General features: G+C 35.1%; 2 protein-coding genes across 3 annotated transcripts in view; one reads left to right on the forward strand and one right to left on the reverse strand.

Moving 5' to 3' along the window:
- Nucleotides 1-13,606, forward strand: part of ARHGEF33 (Rho guanine nucleotide exchange factor 33) — a 116,380-nt gene extending 102,774 nt beyond the window's left edge. The window contains exon 19 of the mRNA XM_032881964.1: nucleotides 13,283-13,606. Coding sequence (XP_032737855.1) covers nucleotides 13,283-13,364 — 82 coding nt within the window. The 3' untranslated portion in view covers nucleotides 13,365-13,606. The remainder of the gene's footprint in view (nucleotides 1-13,282) is intronic.
- The window catches only part of SOS1 (SOS Ras/Rac guanine nucleotide exchange factor 1), a 149,225-nt gene that overhangs the window by 21,831 nt on the left and 105,812 nt on the right, over nucleotides 1-21,582 (reverse strand). For both annotated transcript variants that reach the window (XM_032881959.1, XM_032881960.1), the window contains exons 10-17: nucleotides 20,842-21,497; nucleotides 11,547-11,628; nucleotides 10,630-10,752; nucleotides 10,218-10,321; nucleotides 8,847-9,069; nucleotides 7,572-7,691; nucleotides 2,636-2,798; nucleotides 2,021-2,138 (exon numbers count right to left, since the gene is read on the reverse strand). In XM_032881959.1, the coding sequence (XP_032737850.1) occupies nucleotides 2,021-2,138; nucleotides 2,636-2,798; nucleotides 7,572-7,691; nucleotides 8,847-9,069; nucleotides 10,218-10,321; nucleotides 10,630-10,752; nucleotides 11,547-11,628; nucleotides 20,842-21,497 (1,589 nt within the window). The remainder of the gene's footprint in view (nucleotides 1-2,020; nucleotides 2,139-2,635; nucleotides 2,799-7,571; nucleotides 7,692-8,846; nucleotides 9,070-10,217; nucleotides 10,322-10,629; nucleotides 10,753-11,546; nucleotides 11,629-20,841; nucleotides 21,498-21,582) is intronic.

Consider the following 21,582-nt stretch of genomic DNA (forward strand, 5'->3'; position numbering starts at 1 on the left):
TTCTAAGCCTTGGGCATTACTGACCTTTTGGACTGGATAATTCTTTGTTGTCAGGGGCTGTCCTGTACACTGTAGGATGTTAGCAACATTCCTGCCTTCTACCCACTAGAAGCCGCTAGCACCTTCCATGTACAACAAAAAGTGTCTCCAGACATAGCTAAGTGTTCCCTGAGGGGCAAAAATTGCTCCTTGTTGAGAATCACAAATTATAAAGTGTCAGTCATTAAAAACTGGGGCACCAGTATAAGAAGTTAATGGGAAACAGTATTTATTAAAGAAAGAGGTACCATATATAAATGGGCATAAGGAGAATTACTCGATAAACATGAGTCAACAAATAATTTGGTGGAGACATAAGTTTGAAGGTTTCATATGATATCTAAAAGAGACTTTGATTAAAGAGTTAAATATAATTGTAAAGCCAGAAGAAAATATGGCTGCAATATTAAATTACTAGCCTGGAAAAATTTTCTAAGGTTAGAAACAACAGAAATCCTAATGGGAAAGATGGACAGATTATAGAATTTTAAATACTATATATCCAAGAATAAAAATAAAAAAGGCAGACTGATGAAGTTTTTTTTTTTTTTAAAAGATTATTTATTTATTTATTTGACAGACAGAGATCACAAGCAGGCAGAGAGAGAGGAGAAAGCAGGCTCCCCGCAGAGCAGAGAGCCCGATGTGGGGCTCGATCCCAGGACCCTGGGATCATGACCTGAGCCGAAGGCAGAGGCTTTAACCTACTGAGCCACCCAGGCGCCCCGACTGATGAAGTTTTGACTTGAGAAATTCCCAGCTAGATATAAAATATCTGGCTAGATTGGTTATCTAGTTCAAAAAAATATTCTCAAATACAGACGAAAGGCATTAATATGAAGATATTGATTATAACATCATTTAGGAAAGCAAAAATGCTAGAAACTTTGTATCTAATCATAGAGCAACAGTTAAATAAACTGTAATACCAACTTTATGGAATATTATGTAGCCATTACAAATGACATTATGTAGGCTGATAAAACATGACAATGTATTTAAGCTACAATAAGTTAAAGAAGTAAATAATAATGTGTACATGTCATATAATTATGACTATATACAATGTGCATAGCAAAAAAGATGAGAAGGAAATAAATACAAAAGTGGTTGGTTGTAAAGCCTGAACAAAAGCTATGGGAAAGTATGAATGCTAAATGAAAAAATTTCAGGAGGTAACACATAACATAGGAGGTAACACATAAAAAATTATGTGCATTATAACTTAAAGCTTTGTGGAAAATATATAGCTGTAGAGGAAGAAAAGGCTAGATGTAAATATACCAGGAACTAAAAAACCTAAACCATAATACTTGTAAAACCTAAACCATAATATTTGTAAGCATTCAGAGGAAGAACCATCAGAATATATATAAAAACAGAGAAAAGAAACCAGTTGTGAAAGAGATACCGAAGCTATGAAATACAGTAAATCCGGTGATGGATTCGGATAGAGGCGCCTACACGAAGGGTGAAGGTTTAGATGGTACATGCCTCAGTCTTAAAAGGAAGGAAAGGGTACTTCCTTCCTCTGGCGCAGAAGGGCAAGAAAAAAGGGCAAAGTTTTGATGTGCAAAAGATGTGGGCTCAAAGATGCACGCGCTATATGACTTCTAGCTATGTGAAACTATTTACAAGAAAGAGGATTATAAATACAAACGAGTATGGCCATAACTCTTCTGTAGAGTGTTTGGTTTATTAAGATTCAACAGAAAATATTTCTATGAATATAAAAGCACAAATGAGCATTATATGATATCAAATGGCTGCCCAAGATGGAAATAAAAAATGGAATGTATATATTGGGCATGATCGTCAAAAGTCCTCTTAATAGAGTAAAATTCTATGGTGATGCAGGTGCTAATTATTTACTAAATAAATATTTTCTGCTGGTATATTACACATATGTATATTCAGTCATTTAATGAAATACATGTCTTGTTTTATCCAGAAACACAATAAAAATTCAAGAAATGCTCACCAAAGAAAGGCACACATGGTGGATTAATAGACCTGAGTTTTGCCAAATATTTCTTATAGTGATCTTCACTTAATTCATGAGCTTCTTCTAAAATTTTCTTTTGGCGACTTGGTATTTGCTACAATGAAAAAAACAATATTTAGGAAGCTAAGTTTACAAAAGGAATCACAGGTTTCCCCCCAAAATGCCGGGCTAAGAGTAGCTCAAACACAACAGTACCAGTTTGATTCTAAGAAATGATAACAACTGTTTCAAAGATACTGTCCCCATCGGTCCTAGAACAAACTTATGGGGAGTGTACGTGTTTGTGTGTGTGTGTGTCTTTGTGTGTGAGAGAAATCTAGTTTATCTTGCAATTCCTTACAATTAAAAGAGCATTTAATTATATGTTACATAAAGTGCTAAAATGTTTTTCATCTTCTAACCTAGCCTAGGACCTGTGAATACATTTTAACGAGAACGCCTTATTTATAAAATGCAACCAATTCAATACAAAATTTAGACAATTTTATCTTTTAAAGTGTTACTCAAAAGACAGATGAGGCACTTAAAAACTGAAGACCACAATTATTAAAATTCTGACCCTTCATTTAAAAAACGCCTATACAAACCTACCTCAAATGTGTGATCTAGTCTGTAAACAGGTGAGGAGTTCATAGCACTGACAACCTCAAGGACACCATTGAAGTTGTTCAGCTCTTGAAAGACTTGTAGAATCTCAATGATTCGACTCACCACAGCTACTCTTTCTTCTAAGTTTTCAGTTTCTACAATACATCTGGGAATCAAAGACAAAAAAATGCATTAAATTTGTACTTTTCCCAACAATGCTATGATCTAAGAAATTTAGTAAATAAAACAATGTCGAGTGGGGGGCATGGGTACAGAGGAACTACACAGTGTGGATATTCAGGAGGCTGGGTAACTAGCAGGAGACTGGATGATGAGGCAGTGCCTTCGGCCGGACATGCTGCTCTTCACTGTTTCACACGGACACAGCAGAAACAGTCCCTAACTTTCCTATTCTATTAGAATTAACTGATGAGCCTAATGTCTTGTTGAATGTACATGCTTGGTCTAGGGGAACTGATTCTGGAGCTCAAGAATTCTGTGCCTCCTGTTCATCTAACTGCAAGCTTTTAGTGATTGATTCTTTCTTTGATATACAGAAATAATTAGCTACATTTCTAGGAGCAGCTCTTTAAAAAAAGCACTGAAATGTTAGAAAGTCAATTAAAGTATTTTACCATAATTAAGAATGAAATTTTTTCAATTACTAAGGAAGAAAAGTCAAAAACTTTACATTTAAATACCAAGAATCCTTGGAAGGTATGTAAATTCCAGTAAATAGCTAAAAGGAAGCATTATTACTCTCAAGAAGAGGAAATTCCTCAATGAGCATTTACTAATATTTGAGAGAATTTTTAAATTTACTAATCACCAGGAAAGAAAAAGGCATTTTAAACTTGGTTTTTGATAATGTAATATTAAACAACTTATAATCTAAGAAAAGACCAGAATACATACATAGAAAAATAAATATAAATCAATATTAAACATTTTTTAAAATGTAAAGGTGAAAATTACATTATTCTCCAATGAAGGTAACCTGCCACCAAGAAAAAAACTATTGTAAAACTATCAAAATGAATTTGCCTTGCTATCAAATTAAACATAACATGTTTACATGTTTAAAGCAGCTGGATCTCTACAAATATGTCATACACTGGCTAACTAGTTAGCTGGACATTTAAAAAGGTACAAATATATTTACATCTTTTGTTTAACTATTTCAGTTGATATTATGTAGATATATAGACTGAGATGACCTGTGGAGTTTTTGTAAAAACCAGGTAAGTCTGGGATAATTCATCCATAGGTGACTCCAATTCTAATGTACATCCATGGTTAAGAACCACTGTAGCAAACGAACAAGAACTTCTCAACTGGAAAGGCCAGAATTGGAACCCTTGTATATGCTGGTGAGGGGAATGCAAATTGGTATAGCTAATATGGAAAACAGTATGGATGTTCCTGAAAATTAAAAACAGAGCTATCATATGATCGATCCAACAATTCCACTTTTGGTTATTTATTCAAAAGTACTGAAGTCAGGGTCTCAAAGAGATATTAGCATTCCATGTTCGTTACAGTGTTTGTTCACGATAGCCACGATGTGGAAACAATTCTAATGCCCATCTATGGATGAATGGATAAAGAAAATGTGGTATAAACACAGGACAGAATATTACACAGCCTTAAAAAGAAAATCCTGCAATCTGTGACCACACCAATGAACACTGAAGACATTATTCTAAGTGAAATAAGCCAGTCACAGAAAGACCAACACTGTAGAATCTATACATATGAGGTATCTAAGATAATCAAAATTATGGAAGCATGGAATGCTGATTGCCAGGAGCTACGGGAAGGGGAAAATAGGGAGTTGCCAACTAGCATGTATAAAATTTCAGTTATGCAAGATGAATAACTTCTAGAGATCCACTGTACATTATGCCTATAAATGAACAATACTGTTGAGAAATCTGTTAAGAGGGTACCTCTCATGTTAAGTGCTCTTACAACAATTATAAAAAAAAGAAAAAGGAAAAAGTGCAGGAAAAGGCCTTCTTTTCAGTCATCTGTTAAAAAAATAGAACAGAGATGAAAACAGTCTCTCTTATCAGTTGTTTAATCCTTACGGACATAAACTTTATTTATGATAGAAAAGGTCTTCTGCATACTTAATTATTTAATCTGATAATGAAGAAATCAGGAAGCAACATTTAGAGGGAAAATTCTAAAGTTTTACTTTTTTTAAGTTTTTTTTTAAATTTTAGAGGGAGCAAGAGAGCAGGGGCTTGGGGGGGGGTCCCTCGGGAAAGGGAGACCCTCTCAAGTGGACTTCCAGCTGAGCACAGAGCCCAACGTGGGGCTCCATCTCACGAACCTGAGATTATGACTGCCAGAATCAAGAGTCAGACGCTTAAATGACTGAGCCACCCAGGTGCCCCCCAAGTTTTACTTTTTAGAGGCTAAGAGATAATAACATAGAATAACACAAGTGACTTGGAATGCTTACTTCTCTTTAGGAACTGCTTTCAAGTCTTTGTCCACATTCCAGCTTAGGCTCTAGTCATTCCCTATGTCACTGGCCTCTTGTTGTGATAATTCCAGTCTGATCCGTGGGAAGCTCACATCACCCTTATAAAATATGAGTCAACTAATTACCCCGTATTACTCAGAAAAAGAATATGGCCAGTGTATAAAATGCCACTCGGTGGCGCCAACTGTCAATCTGCACTGAGATGCTGGACTGCTGGTATCACAGTGTAAGCAGTGCTGCTCACCCACTCCTCAAATTACACATGTAGAAAAAATACAAACATAATATAAATACCCCCCCCCAACATTTAAAGTCTCTGGAAATGGTCCTAAGAGCAGATGGCAAATGAAGAAACATCTCTTCAGGAAAATCTACAAAAATTCAGCAAGAGAGGCAAGAGTTTATGGCATTTGAACCAAGCCCGCTCCCTCCTTCCTCTCAGAGAACCTCTGGCAGCGGAGGGCAAGAGTCTGCTCCAGACAGCGCAGCCGAGAACTCAGGCCTCCCTTCCCACCTAGCTCCCAACTGGAGCGATTTCTTCTCTGGAGGAACAGGACTTCCACGTTTCTCATCCAGTCCCCAGCTGCCCCGCGGCTGAGGCTAAATCCCTGCGGCGTGCCGCTGAGGAGTGGGGACGCCCTTCTTCTGCCCATCTCTGACCTGGAACCTAGGCTTTCACGGGAATGTGGCCCACTGAGAATGCCGGGAAGACATTTCCCTGGTTCCTGAGGCCACGGTTCCGTGCCAGGAGAGGTGAGCAAAAAGGACCTCACGCACCACCCCAAGCCCCACATTCGGCTGTTAGAGCAGGACCGTTTCGGAGAAGCTTGCCGTCATCCTGAGCTCGAGGGCAGGCTCAAACAGCTTCTACTCTCTTGTCTCTTGCAACCAACTATGGGGAAGTTCAAACCTAAGGGTGCTCTGGAGAACAATGAAGGGAGCCGATAGGCCCACAGATGATCATCGTTTTGAGGTACCGTGAGAAGGTCATGAGTAGCCTGAGGCCAGGCCACACTGTCTGGGCAGTCCCATCACTTCATCTCGTCGGGCAGGCATTTTACCGTCTCACAGCATCACAAGAAGGGTGAGTACAGTACAGGAAAATATTTTGAGAGAGAGAAACCACACATACTTTTGTTATACTGTTCTAAATGTTCTATGTTATTATTGTTGTTAATCTCTTATCGTGCTTAATTTATAAATTACATTTTATCATAGGTATGTATGTAGAGGAAAAAGACATAGTGTATGTAGGGTTCGGTACTATCCATGGTTTCAGGCATCCACCGGAGGCCTTGGAACAAATCTGCCACGGATATAGGGGAACTACTGTATGACACATTCTTGGAGAGAAAAAAAAAAAAAAGGCAGGGAACAGTAACAGCCTGTGAGAAGGACACAGATTTAACAGAAAAAGATTTCAAAGTAGCGATTATGAATATGTTCACAGAATTAAAGAAAGCGTGATTTAAAAAGTACAAGAAGATAGGATGACAATGTGCAGCACAGAGTATCATAAAAGACACAGCAATGATAAAAGGAACCAAATGGAAACTCTGAAATTCAAAAATACAACAGTTAAAATAAAAAACTTACTTAAGGGGCTTAATAGTACATTTGAATTGGCAGAAGAAATAAATAATCAGTTAATTTGAAGATAAAGCTATTGTTCAAAGATGAAGGCAAAATAAAGACTTTCCCAGATAAACAAAAACAGAGAACCTGCTGCTAGCAAACCCACCGTAGGAGAAATACTAAAGGAGGTTCTCTGGGCTGACAGCAAGGAACCCCAGATGGTAGCACAAATCCACAGAAACAAAGAGCCCCGGTAGCAGTAAATCTGTGATTATGTAAGACACTGTAAGTGCATATTTGTTGTTATTGCTTCTCTTAACTGATTTAAAAACCAACTGTATAAAATAATGTGTACATAATGTAATGTTGGACCTGTAAGATATATATATATATATATATATATATATATATATATAATATATTGCCAATAACTACACAGAGGCCGTGGGTGAGAGCAAAGTATAATGGGCTAAGAAAGTAATAACAAATGGCAAAGCAACAACTGTTACAATATATTATTAGATCTGCATCATTATTAAGTGGAATACATGTTACGATAATAACACAAAAAGGGAGACAGAGAATACAGCTATATAGGAGGAACATTTCTATCTATCCCTGGAATTAAGCTAGTATAAATCTCAAGCAATTCTGATAAGATGTAGATGGTAAACTTTAAAGTGTTCACTAAACAAACCCTCAAAAAATCATTAATGAAATAAAAATGCTACATTAGAAAACTAGCCACTCAGTGCAAAAGAAAGGAGGAACAGAGGAACAAAAAAGAACTTGAGATGTATTCAAATAGAACTGCATTTAAAATCATAATAGCTGACTGCTACGAAATGTGAGAATGTCGGTGATACTTACTTCTCAAACCACAGAGTGAGATTCGTGGTATGCCGGATCATTTTTAGGAGATTAGGAGAATTAATTTCTTTGTCTTCTTTAGTCCACACACTTCCAACTAATTCTGATGGTTGTACAGCTCTAAAATCAAGACATAATTCTTCATGATACTTTTCCCTCTAGGATGCTGTTTTATTAAGTAAATGAGGTAAATAAAACTAAACTCCCACCTAAGCCTTCTTTTAACTCCCAACAGAAAGGTTTATGAAAACAAGGTGTAACAAAAGTTTACAATTATGGGTATTTTTCTATAGATTAAAAAATATTTTTACGCATGTACCTGTGTACTTAATCACTTTATAGTAACATTTTGCTTTTGGCCACATTGGGATTTTTTTCATAATATCTTTCCCAGCACTTATAAATATTATTTAATGAATTAGGGTGGCAATGTAATTCGGGATGGTTCTTTTAAATAATGGTATCTGTTATAATAATCAGTTCACTGAAGATATAGTAATCACTGCAATTCATAAATCTTTTTTTTTTTTCCCCTCTAAAGGAGCAGGGAAAACCCTATCACAGAAAGGTCTTGGTAAATAAATAAAATAGATTCTTACATTAGTCTTTGGGAATAGTGAGGATCTTTGGAGTGGATGGAGATCTATAAATTTAGTTCTTTTCATTTAGTTATTACAAAAAGTTGTTTGCAATTCTAATTTCTAAATAGTCCCCATTTAAAATGAGAAATGGACTGAGACGGTAGTTATGTCAACGTAGAAAAACTAAAAAAGGCTATGACTGGCCATGACTTCTGTTCACAAATACAAGGGCAACAGCTAACTTATTGAGCCCGACCTTGCTTAGGGCAATGTGCTAAGCACTGTATATATATACTGACTATTTTCACTCTCACGACAGCCCCAGTTATAGGTACTATTATTAGCCCCATTTTAATCCCGAGGAAGCTAACCGACAGAGAGTGATAAAAGTTAAACAAAAAGGCTAAAGTTGCCCAAGGATACCAAGCCAGTGATTGGTAAAGCTGGGATCTGCACTTAGCTTTACCAGCTAGGAGTGACTGCAGACAGAGAGAAGCTGCAAATCCAGGCAGAGTGGGCAGATCAGGGAGTGAAAGAAGGGGAGACCTTCTATGGATCAAGGCTGTATTACCACACACTTCATGTACTAGCTCATTTATGTCTTATAACATCCCTATAAGGCAGATACCAGTATTTGATTTAAAATATTAATTCCTTTGAAATGATTTTTCAGCTTGAATGTTAAATTACATACCTATATAGATCTGATTCAAGTAAAGTGAGTTGTCGAGCAATTTCTATTGGGTGTAAGGTGAGCAGGTCAAAAGTCTCTATGTGCCCAGGCCTGCTTATATGCCACTCAACTGTGGGAGGTGAACTCTGAAATGTAATATTATGACCTGGTCCATTGTCTCTTGCAATTTTTTTCCTTTGGATTATTTTAGTGATGGATTCAACCCATTTTTTCATTGCTTTACCTGAAATACATTACATTTTAAATAACATTTAAATACTTTTCACTCAATATTTTATCCTTTTAAAATATTTTAAAATCAGACAAGTGATATTTAAATACATCTTTGCTATTACGAAGTTCAAATGATCAAAATAAAAAAATGGAACTTCCCCTTTATCATTTCCCCATTCCCTATCCCAATCTCATGGGTCACCATTGTTAATAGTCTGGTACATATTCTTCCATATCCTTTCAAAATAAAAATAGAAAGTAATTCATTCATAGATTTTTCACCTCTCTTGTTCCGAACTTCAGCTCAAAATATTATTTTATAATCTTCCATTAAAAAAAAATATTGCATACATGGGATTCATAAGGACAGAGGATACACATCCATTATTAATCTAATTAACATTGTATTTTATAAACCAAACAGCACCAGAGGATATTTCCTTCACGTTAGTGTGCGTTTTTGATGTGGCCGTTTTGTACTATGTGTGAAAGTACTCTTATTCAACCCTTTATTTTCTGATTCTCATTTACAGTACACTATGGAAATTAGAATCAAGTTTGTCTAGGACATTCTTAGACCTATACAGTCATAGAATCTTTAAAACTCGAAGGGAAATTTTGACATCACTGAGTCTTGCTCTCCTCGTGTTACTGAAGAGGAAACCAGAGTCTACAAAATCAAAGTGGTTTTGCCCAAAGTCATGTATCTTTTGAGTGGCAGTGTTCAGAACAGAACTCTTGTTTCTTGGCTCTCAATTCAATCTGCTCTGTGGCCTCTCTAATGCATGCTCTATTCCCCTAACTGGGAACCAGCCGGTCTCCAGCAGTGGTGTTCTGATGGCACACCAGTTCCTAACTGTCCTCTGATACACATAGCTTCAGATAAGTGGAAAAACAGCATAAATTGAGACTTTTTCTATCCAATTCCAAAGTAATCACTAAGTTGATTTACTAAATGAAAACACATTGGGTCAACAGGATGATTACTGAGCAATTTGTAGGTCAACATGTTGTTTCATGAAAATGTTCAACTTTTTCAAACAGTTGTGCTGGCACCATTCTAAACAACTCTTAACACGAACAATAAGGACGTCAATTGATAGTCACCACATTGGCACTTTTATTACATATAAAACTAAGCACTTAAAAAAACCATACCTCTCACTGTTCCAATAAATTCTTCCATTCGCTGCAAAAGATCTGCATCCCTTTCAAAATCATAGAAGTGGTGCTCTACCCAATGCCGACATACATTTAATACTCTATGGCATTAACACAAAAGAATAACTGAATTACATGAGAACTCAGACATAGGTGTTTACCACAATGAACGGTATAAATTAAAACAGAGTAATTCTTTGCAAATTAAATGATTTTGTAAGTAGTGGCTTACCACTTTCAAGATTCTATGTTAATTAAGATTTATACAATAATTTCTGATAATTGCTCTTCACTTCACTCATTTTACTTGTTACCTCCTCCTTGGTTGGGAAAGGTCCTTATTTACTTCAACTCTGAAACAAAAGTTCACTACAGACTTCATCACTTCAGTTATTTCCTTACTGCTTACCGCAGCTGTACAGGCTGTATGTATTCTTTTCTAAACCTTTTTAGTTCCGCACTCAAGGGCTGATCTCCATTCTCTATAGCTATGCGATCAGCTTCTGTGGGCTCAGGCTCTGGAATTTCAAACCTAACATAAAACAGAACAAACTAATGAAAATACTAGTAATACCAGAGTATACAAACAGAAAACTATACACCTTTTCACTAGTCAGCACAATACAGAGAGAACTGTGAAAATTACTACGGATATACATACATATCAGTGAAAACAAGTAAGGCTTCTATAATATAAAGGTTAATGATCTTATTTTAATTTTTAAAAAAGAAATTAATACTTGCCAATATTTAAAAAAATGAGAAACATAATAAAGGATAAAGAATACATGCAAAGTCTAAAAATAAATGTGATTATCAAGTTATGGGACTGCTGTTCATTTTTGGCTTGTGTAATCACTCTGAATCAGCTAACATAACACTTTTTAAGGGTAACCCTTAAAGAGCTGACTGTTCCTTGGGTGGCTGAAACACTTGTCTTGATTATGGTATTTGTTCACTTAATGTTAAGCTCCATTTTCTTCAACATGTGATATATTTGAAAAGTTCTGTTTAGAACACCTAAGTCATCAAAATTTAAATTTTCAGAAGCTAAATTATATATTTTTATATGGTTCTTTAACTTGACTAATTCCATAAATTTGAAATTTCAAGTACTGGGTTTCCATGTGAAAAAAAAAATGCTTATTTTTATACTTTAATAATCAAAACAAAAAGATTATAAAATAAATGGTCATTTAAGAGATGTTATTTCTTTAAAAAAGTACTCATGGACTACAATTCAAAGCTCCTACAATTTATTTCTGAGAAACATAGAATCTTAGCTCAATCTCTTAAAAAAAGATTAAACGTTTTACATTAACAGACCTTTCTATTATAAGACTCAGTAGTTCTTGAGGTTTACAAAAGGATCTGTATGTTGTAAGAAATGTCCGAACAAAATTGGGATCTAAGAAGAAAAAAGGAAAATTATTTTATTAAAATCTTTGATTCAGAATGATTAAAGCTACTATTAACATTTTCAAAAGAGATGAAATAATCTTAAATTCCCAAAATCTACTGACCACATAGAATGCTTTGGACTTTATAACAAACTGCTAGCTTGAGTGCTTCCTAAATTAGTGGCAAACTGTGGTCACTAAGATTCTCTATCAACTTACTTCTTGACCTCTGTACTAGCTGAACTTAAGTCCTCATCGGCTGCAGGAATGCAAAGGGAAGAAAGAAAGGCAAAGAGCATGGAAACAAGCTCCCACCTGCTACCTAGATCTCAGAACATTTCAGTTGGTTTCTATCTCCCTCATGAGAGAAAGGCCGCAGCAATAACCCATTACTTTTTCTGACGTCCACACTAGTTTATCTAGGATCAGTTATCTAGATTCCTTTAAATCATGTTAACAGAGCACACAACCTGAAACTGGATCTTATAATGTGTAGATTACATGAAATACAGTTTCTCAATGATTTTATTCGCTAAAGGTCTTAAAACTGCTAGAAGAAGCTTACGAATACCTGGAAGTTATTAAAACTATGACGTGTGAGAATGTGGATTTGGTTCTATTCACAACTTAATTCCTTTTATTTCAAGTAGTCACGCTAAGAGTTCAGTCATAAGAGTAGGAGTCTCCAACCCTTTCCATGAGAGGGCCTACTTTTCATTCACATCTCCATGAAGTAAATCAGGAGGCTGCCTAAGTGTGATCACTTCCCCAGGCCTGGCCTTCTCCATCTTTCCTTGACAGTTTTCTCCCAAGTTGTGGAGAAAGACTGCTGTTGTCATCAGCACTAGAGACCGGGACTGTCATCTTCTGCATAAACAGGGAGAGACATCTTCCCATAATGAGGGAAAAAACAAACAAACAAACAAACAAAAATCACTTCCTTCTATAACTACAATTTCACCAAGGTCAACATTTAGTTGCAAGTTATTAAAAAGAAGGAGGGAAGAATTCATTAACTTTTTTACTGGGAACATCCTTTTCCTATTTTTTACATTATGGACTGGTAAGCCCTAATTTATTATTTTTGTTTGTTTTTAAAACTCTAAATATTCTTTAATCTCAAATTCATTTGAGAACTTGATAACAACAAGCTATAAAGTAATTGCACAAAGATAAGCTCTAATTTAATGATGAACTCATTGAGAGTAGCAAGTACCTTTATTTTTGTTAGGCTTCACACTGGATCCTTTGTGAGTACAGTGTCCTTTATTAGCGTAGGATTTCCCAAGATAAGAGTTAATTTGTTTGGAAAATTTCTACTTAGGCTGATTCTAAGAACCACGCTAAATTTAGCATAAAATAATGATAATATATTAAACTCCCTCCCCCAAACCAAATGCATGGATTTGTCACAGAAATCTATTCCTAATGTATTGGTTTACATGGCAATCAAGATAATGAATTGATTTAAATATCAGACAACCTTGGATTTATACTGCTTTTTTGAATTAAAGAAAATTCACAGAATAAAAACATACTGGTTTTAAATGCCCCTCTCCTCCTTTACCTTCCAAGTCTAGCAGGTGACTGATAACAGTAATTTAAATATATACAATCCTTTAGTAATTTCCTCTCTGTTGGTATCTTATTGTTTGTCTTCAGTTACAGAGTTCCTCAAACGTTAAAGACTAATGTCTCATCCAGAAGAAAAGATTTTAGAACAGAAGGCTGTACGAGATTTTAAAAACAGAGATTTATATCGATTTCATCACAATCCTCCCTTTCAAGAATCTACTTGCTGTTCTGCAAATCTATTTGTCAGGTGAGGCTACTCAAAACATCATGTGTTTAGGAAGCAAAAGCAGTGGCCACGGTAGAGACGCTGAGCCAACACTGAGGGAGAGCGAGCCCAGGCCCTCAGCAGACAGTGTCTCAAGGATCCCTGAGCTGTATTCTCAATTTAGGCTGGCCTCTCCCACCACCTTTTTTTTTTTTTTTTAAAGGAAAAGCTTATTAATAGTCTAAAAGTCTAAAATCAATATTCAGATCCATTGCTCCTCCTTAGATGCCACCTAAGTTAGGCTGAAGAGTTTGGGCTATCAAAGGTACTTTAAAACTGAAAAACAGAATAAAAGCAAGTTCTAAATGAATTATTTTTTTAAGGAAACTGCCTGTTTTTAAAGGCAAACGACTTTAAAATGGTCTTTCCATCTTCAACCAAAACATCTGGTTTCAGTACCTTAGTAACAATGACAATGCTGGGAAAGTCATGATATGCCTCGGTGCCACTTAGGTCACACAGGGATCATATCAACTGATCTCTGTTACGGAACGTTTTCAAAGGGCACTCACAGAATTTATTCCACATGACTTCTGTGAAGTGAGTGGCGCTGATGTTTTTCCTTTCTACATATGAGAGAAGGAACTAAGACTTATCCAAGGTCACACAGTAGAGTGGCAGAGATGGAATCAAAATCTAGATTGTGTGACTCTTAATTTTATGCTTTTTTCTACTGTATCACATAACCTCTCTGGATTAAAGGATGCCTTCAGGTTTCCACAGCTGTGACATATAAATACAAAGAACAATCCCATGAGTTATGTAATCATTAGAGAAACTTAAATAAATGATTAATTCAGAATGTAGCTGCAAACTGCTAATCTGGTTCAGGACACTAGAGAGTCATTAAAAAATTAGCAGTCTAGTTGTGATTCCGTAATTAAGCCTTCTTCCAGATTGTAGGAAGTAGCAGCTGGACCTTCCTGTGCACTCTATGTAGAAGAGGAGTTTGTGAAGCGGGCAAGTGAAATAAACACTCCCACAATCATCACTGTTGTACTAAATTCTAAAGTGACTCAACTTTTAAGTTGTTTTTAGCTTGATGAGAAATAAGAGCAGTCTTGCCAAAAAGAAAAAAACCAGCAAAAGCTAAAAATAAACCAAGAAAACTTGGCAAAAGTTTAAGGACTTTCAAAAAATATCTGACAGGCTGCATATATTCCCCGTCTTGTATTGATTTAGACTCCATTTTTAGTCTCAAGTGGTACAAAACTGCTAATGAATGAAAAACTTAACATCTGTATTTGAGGGCATCTCTGTATTTGAAATTTTATAAAAAAAAAAAAAAGGGTACATATTCCAGAAGCTACTTTTATCTCTATTAATTTCCCCCTTTCAGTGATTCTCACGTGTACTATGTCGCGCTAACGCTTGGAAACCTGTATCTTACGGATGAGGTGAAGGACTAAGATAATTCAGTATTTTAAAAATACACACCAATAAGTACAGATTACATAATTTTGTAAGAAAACAAAGCACTACCTACTTACATCTCTCAGGCAATGATAAAGGCCGAGTGTTACCCTCTCTGTTGGTTCTGAGGCAGCAGCTATCTACCTGTATTATAAAATGATGTTGCAGGGGCAACTGGGCGGTTCAGTGGGATAAGCCTCTGCGTTCGGCTCAGGTCATGATCTCAGGGTCCTGGGATGGAGCCCCACATCGGGCTCTCTGCTCAGTAAGGAACTTGCTTCCCCCGCCCCCGTCCCCCCCACCCGCCTGCATCTCTGCCTACTTATGATCTGTCAAATAAATGAATAAAATCTTTTAAAAAAAGGATGTTGCAGAGACAGATGGAAGGCAAACACATAAAAATACAAAAGCCGGGTTGCTTTAGTTTTAGAACGTGAGCGCAAATATTTGTGGAGAACATGAAAACTGGCTATTTTGAGAGTCTCTTTCTCTTTCTGTTTATCACTTGCTTATGGATGTAAATTCCACAAACCTCTTTCTCAACCATAACCCCACGTGAATTTCAGTATGAGTAATAGTAAAAGCTCTGTTGTGGTTTTTCTTCGTTATTATATCTACCAGATTCTCAAATCCCTGCACTAAGGTTTTCGCCAAGCTCACTAGCTGCTCTGCTTCCTTCCCTCCATACAGTTTCTCTGTACCAGTAGCTGCCAGCTCTCCCATCAAATCCCTGGTCCAGGTTACTTCGAACGGGAGCTGCAGTGACTTTTTTCTGCTGCCTCGTCTCCTTCACTTGAGAACTATTCTTTGATAATACTTCACTGCACAGTTCTTCAAAACCTTAGGAATTCAAAATATACCTATGTTAATATGCAGAAGACAGCACACTAAATCTGAAGTGATAATTCAATCCTTTTTTCTTAGGTACCTATTTTGATTGACACTTGACATTTTATTTGGCAAGGTCAATGAAAATTTATGAAATATTTGTTACATGGAGTTATTTATGTCAAGAATGCCCCTCCCCCCACCATAGTGAATCGCTGTTAATCAGGATGTCTGTTCATGTGATAATTCTCCCTTTAATACAGCCATTTAAAAAGCCACAAGGAACAATAAGCTTCTCAACAAGGATTTATAAACAATCACTCCTGAATTCCTTAAAAAAGGAAACAGACGCTATGCTGACGCACAAACACTTAAAAAAAATTATCAGAGAGTTTAAAAATAGAACAGCACTGCCCTATAGATCAAAAATTGTTCAAAAGATTTTTGTTTAAAGTTAAGACACCCAAACTGAACTTATATAGGCCGCAAACTCAAAAGAAAGCTAATGCAGGTTTTTGAGGATTTTCTGAGGGTGTAAAATAGCAATAAATACTTTAAAGAAAACTATCAACCGGCTTAAGTTTTTTCAGTATCACTTTCTAGAAAAGAGTACCACACACAGGAAACACCTTTTTTCCACACTTCAATAAGAAAAACTTGTATTTGTACATAATATCAGTTTTGAATTTTCCCTACCTCATGGTCACCTCATTTCTCTAAAGTAAGATTATCAAACCAGATACACTACCAAACATTTCTTTACTCGTGTCGTTTTAAGTCTCAAATTAATCTGTACTTTATTTCCTTCCTGTAACTCTGAAACAGAAGTAAAATTCCTACTCTCATCTCTTCTTTATGAACATTGCTTTGTGCTCCTCTTAAGGTAGGTAAGAAAGTCTCTTCGTATTCTTGCCAGATTCAGAATGATCTAAGTAGACAGTGTCCCCTCTCCAGCATTTGAAATGGATTCCAAAGTTCTGATGCAGTTAGCAAATTAGTCTATGTCCAGAAATACTGGATCTCAGAGATAAGCTATAAATCAGATTCCACGTAAGACCCTGCTGCAGTCTTTTAAGCGACAATTAAGCATTTTCTAATTTACCTAAATTTAATTTTTTTCCCAGAAAGCTTTCCTTTATACAGCAAACACCACCAGTAGACTGGGTTTTGTTAAAAAGTAAAATTATGATGCCCAATATCTAACTGTATACTAAAATCTATGCGTTAAAATGGAAGTTTATCTATAGCCAGAGATTATTATCTATTTCAATAAGAGAAAAAAAATTAGTCTGCTTAAATCTTCATAGTAAACTTGTGTTTGTCCAATAAGGAAAAAGCCACTTATATTACTGGCAATTCAAACCAACCAAGAAATTCTCTTTATTTTTATTATTTGATATATATAATAAAAATATATTTTAATACTGAAAAAATTTGCCTTACATGAGTCACTCTAACATGGTGGAAAGTACAGTATGTTAAGAATCAAGAAACTAAGTTTTAGTCTTCATTCTGCAATTAATTGGTATGATTTCTGGAAAATCATGTAACTTTTAGGGGCTTTGGGTTTTTGTGTATTAGTGAAAGATTGGTCATCTTGTCTAAAACTGCAAATCTATAGCTCTGCTTCAAAATTATTATTAAAAACACTTGAGGGATCAAGTTGGCTAAAGCCATAGTGAACTCTGAATTAAGTAAGGTTAAACCAGTTTTTCTTCTGTTGTTTTTTGGGTTTTTTTTTTGGACAATTTCTGAACAATCCATAACCTAGAAAATGGTCTGTAAGTGGTGCTTAGTAGATATTAAATTTTCTCATATATTACAGCCAATGTCTTTTATTAAAATTCTGTATAATAAAAATGTGCAAGTTAAATTTTAGCCTTTATTTCAGCCCATTTTGCACTGAATGTTCTCTCCAGTAAAAATATCTACCAACTAAACCTCTCGCCCACCACCGCAAAATAGCAGACCAATAATTCTAAAAACAAATAGTAACTTGATCTGTTATTATTGTAGTGAGGACTCAAGAGTACTTTCAAGCTGAAAGATACCTTAAAAAATAACTGCTTTCATGTTTATGAGTTCATAGACATCTACTGAAAACACATCCCATATTGCCAGTAACATGTTCATGACAGACCTTATACAAGAGCTCAAATAAACTAGTAATTAATACTAATTTGTAGGTATTGTGAACCACAACTCAAGAAAGTTGCTTGTGTATGCCAGTTACACCAGTAATATACCTTAATGACCTATGTTAAAATATTTAATTAAGCCTCAAAAGAAGAAAGAAAAGAAAAATGTAAAAAAAAAAACTTGGCCACATTTCTAAAGTCAACATTGGCATTTTATTCCTCAAGAAATTAATGAAAGGAATTTTTGAAAAACTTTAATTTCTTAAAAAAGTAAAACAATCTTGTCAATTTAAATGTGAAACACTTTGCAGTCTTACAAATCTAGAAATTTCAGTGTTTTATACTAACTAGAAATAAAACCATTTAAAATACGATTCTACTCAAAAGCTAAAAGTTAAATACAAGTAAGAGGAACTATCAAAAGTAATTAATAAGATAGCACAGCAAAAGTACTATATCTACACACTAGGCTAGCATCATGTACGTCAAGGAGAGAAACTTCAGATACCCTAGAAAAACTCTCAGCTATGCTTGTTCAAGTTTTGTTTTAAAGTGTCCTCATTCAAAAAATAAATAAAAAGCACAGTTCCCAGAAAATATTTAATTGTAATTCTGCAACTGCTTACTAATGATGTTAGTTCTATGAAATGTAGCAGTCTAAAAAAAAATTTATCATCAACAATCAAGTTTTACAGAAACAATTATATTAAAAAATTTGGAATCTGAAAATGTTTTCCAACTCCAGTACCACTGAGGTGTGACAGTAAACACTAGTTAGCACTTTTCTACTTACACTGCTCTACAGGAAAGTAACAAAACAGTACAACTTTTGTCTTATGTAGATAAAAATCCAAGGATTAATTTTACTTTAAACCGTCTTTTCCACACTTCAATATGAAAATTATTCCATAGTTTTCATATTGAAGAACTCAAAACAAAGGTATTTAAAATAAAAGGATGAATGGTTTAGAGTGCTTATGCTAAAGAAATCAGTGAATCTTGTAAGAGCCTTAAAAATCAGAATGTGGCAAGGAGAGCAATCTGAGCTTATAGAACCTTAAAAATTCCTTTAAAAAGCAAAGAAATAAATATTTTGCAACCATAACTTTCAAGTAATTTAATGAACATTTTTGTAGTTGTATTCTAGATCTTAAAGAGTATACAGAAGTTGATGAAGATCACAAAATAGATTGGTCCTATTAATAAAAATGGTACTTCTTGAAAAGTTTTATATGTAAAAAAGATACCAGAATAATCGTTTTCTTTTTCATGTAAAATCCTAGGCAGCTTATTTAACTTTCCCATGCTTCTTTTTCATTTTTGAGTCAGTAAAATGAATACACTGACTACAAAAGTTTCTAGGTGAAAAATCAACAGAAAAATTGGAATCCCAGGCTAGTCTTTCACTATCTTCAACATGTGTCAGCTCCTGCCTGCTACTAGCAAATGGAATCTGTTTAGAGAACCCAAAATGCTTTTAATAGCCTACAAAAAACCACTAATATTTCACTATGGAAAAGGCTATCAAAAGAACCACCAATTAGAGGCAAATAAAAATTAAAAAAAAAAAAATCCTGGCTTATTTATTACAGAGACATGTGGAGATCATGAGATATTATATTCATAAAACTGCTTTGATATCACTGATAAAAATATTCTAACTTGATTTCACTCTTTTGAAGGAGGCCCTGATAGTTTCCAGGCCATTTAAGTAGTTCTGACTGGACATGTAATAAGTTGAATATATCAACATTATCAAAAGTTATTCATCTTTCTTACAGTGGATCTTTAAAAGTTTAATTTAACTGGTGCCAGAACACCTTCCAGAGAGAACTGAGAACCTATTTAGAGGACTTTAAATAAATGAAAACACAAAACACTAAAAAAAAAAAAAAAAAAAAACCCTCCCTCAGAATCACACATCTTCTAGAAATAGGAATATATTTAAGCAGGAACTATAGGGATGGAGGTTAACTTTCACATTTGACTACTTAGAGTAGCATTTATGTTTTAAGAGTTATGTTTGAGTTAGTATGTCTTTATAATTAAAAACACTCTTTGAAAGTAAGTTTACATTTATGTTTACAAGAAGTTTTTACATGTTGTAGTTCATCTATTCTTTCCAAGTCTGAGGTTGCTGTTGTGATGCTCATTTTTGAGATGGAAACTGAGGTTCTGGGACCTGAAGGAACTGTGATAGAGTGAGCATGGAAATCCAGATTTGGTGCTCTTTCAACTACACCATACGCTACAGTTTACAATTTCCAATCCTTCTATTGTGTAGGGAAGTTGAAGGTTGAGGAACACTGGATTATCATGGGTGACTTTCTAGAAGAAATAAAATTACTTTAAAAGAATCATTATGTTTGTTTCTTAATTCTCAAACATTACATTTGATTTGGTCTCTACTAATCTTCCTAGGTAGTCTGGACATGTTTGTCTCTAAAAACTGCCCTGCTGAGGTAAAATTGTTTTCTTAAATGACATTGGTTGTAAAATGCAAAAAACCCTGAATCCTTTAATGAGTTTCAGGATTGCTAAATTTAACTAAGTTCTAGGAACAGAAATCAGGAAAAAACAATGCTGTGCATATTTGTACTACCAGCACAATTTTGGTGATGAATGTACACTAAAATTTTTACTGACTTTATAATCTCAGTAATGGAAAGAGAAGAAAGAAAAAAAAAGGGGGGTAAAGGTCGTTAGACCCTAATGATGATGATTTATCACTACTTTTAGTTTTGTTTCTACCACTAATTGGGTAAATTTAGCCAAGTGATTTTATATTCCCATTTGTAATTCTGGTTATAAAGTTAAAAATAATATGTAAATGTGGTAGCAAAAGTATAAATGGCAGTATTTTTAGGCAAAGGAAAATGAAATAATGCAGAAGATCTTTTGTTGTTAGTTTGCTTTCTATTTTAGGTACAGTGACTTGTGCAGCAAAGAAAATCAGCTGGAAGCAGGAAAATAAAAGTGACAGGCCACTTTTTATTCCTTACCTGCATACATATGGTATGTGAGCCTCTCTATAAGCTTAATAACAGTTCCTGCTTTGATAATTGGAATTCCAGCCTTGGGCTGCATGTTTTCTTCAAATATTATATTCTCTTCAGAGTCAGGCTCTGCAAATCTATAAACATCAGCACTAGGGAGCCTCATCTGCTCCTCCTTCTCTTCCTGCAGCATCGTCACATCAAGCATCCTCTCCAGCGTACTCCGGTATTGTAAAGATATCAACGCTGCCATCCAATTGTTTTTCTCTTCAGCTGACTTGGCAGAAAATATAACACTATTTTCATCTTTTAAAATTATTTCAAAAGCATGCTTGTACTCACTGGTGTCATCTTTGTCATTAATTTGTACCTTTCTCATGAAAAACTTTTCTTTAAGACGATATTCTGCATTGCTAGCACCAGGAAGTCTTGGCTGCCCATGATTTGATTTACAGCAAATCATTAAGCCATCAAAGAGAAATATGTGTCTCTCATGTTTGGCTCCTACACGTGTAAGAGTTCCTTCCATTATAAATTCATTGCAACACTGTCCAATGTCTTTTCCCTCCCAACCATCAATATTCTTTTGAATCTCGTTCATTTTCTTGATTGCTAGTTGTTTCCCCTTCATTTGCTGACTATAAAACCGACATGCAGATTCACTGGGATAAAGGAAAAAACATTATTAGTACACAGACGATAGACAATCTAAGAATTCATGTAAATAAAGGACAATGGAAAAGTACA

Source organism: Lontra canadensis, unplaced genomic scaffold (assembly GCF_010015895.1).
Source record: "Lontra canadensis isolate GAN:19392208 unplaced genomic scaffold, GSC_riverotter_1.0 scaffold78, whole genome shotgun sequence".
NCBI lineage: Eukaryota > Metazoa > Chordata > Mammalia > Carnivora > Mustelidae > Lontra > Lontra canadensis.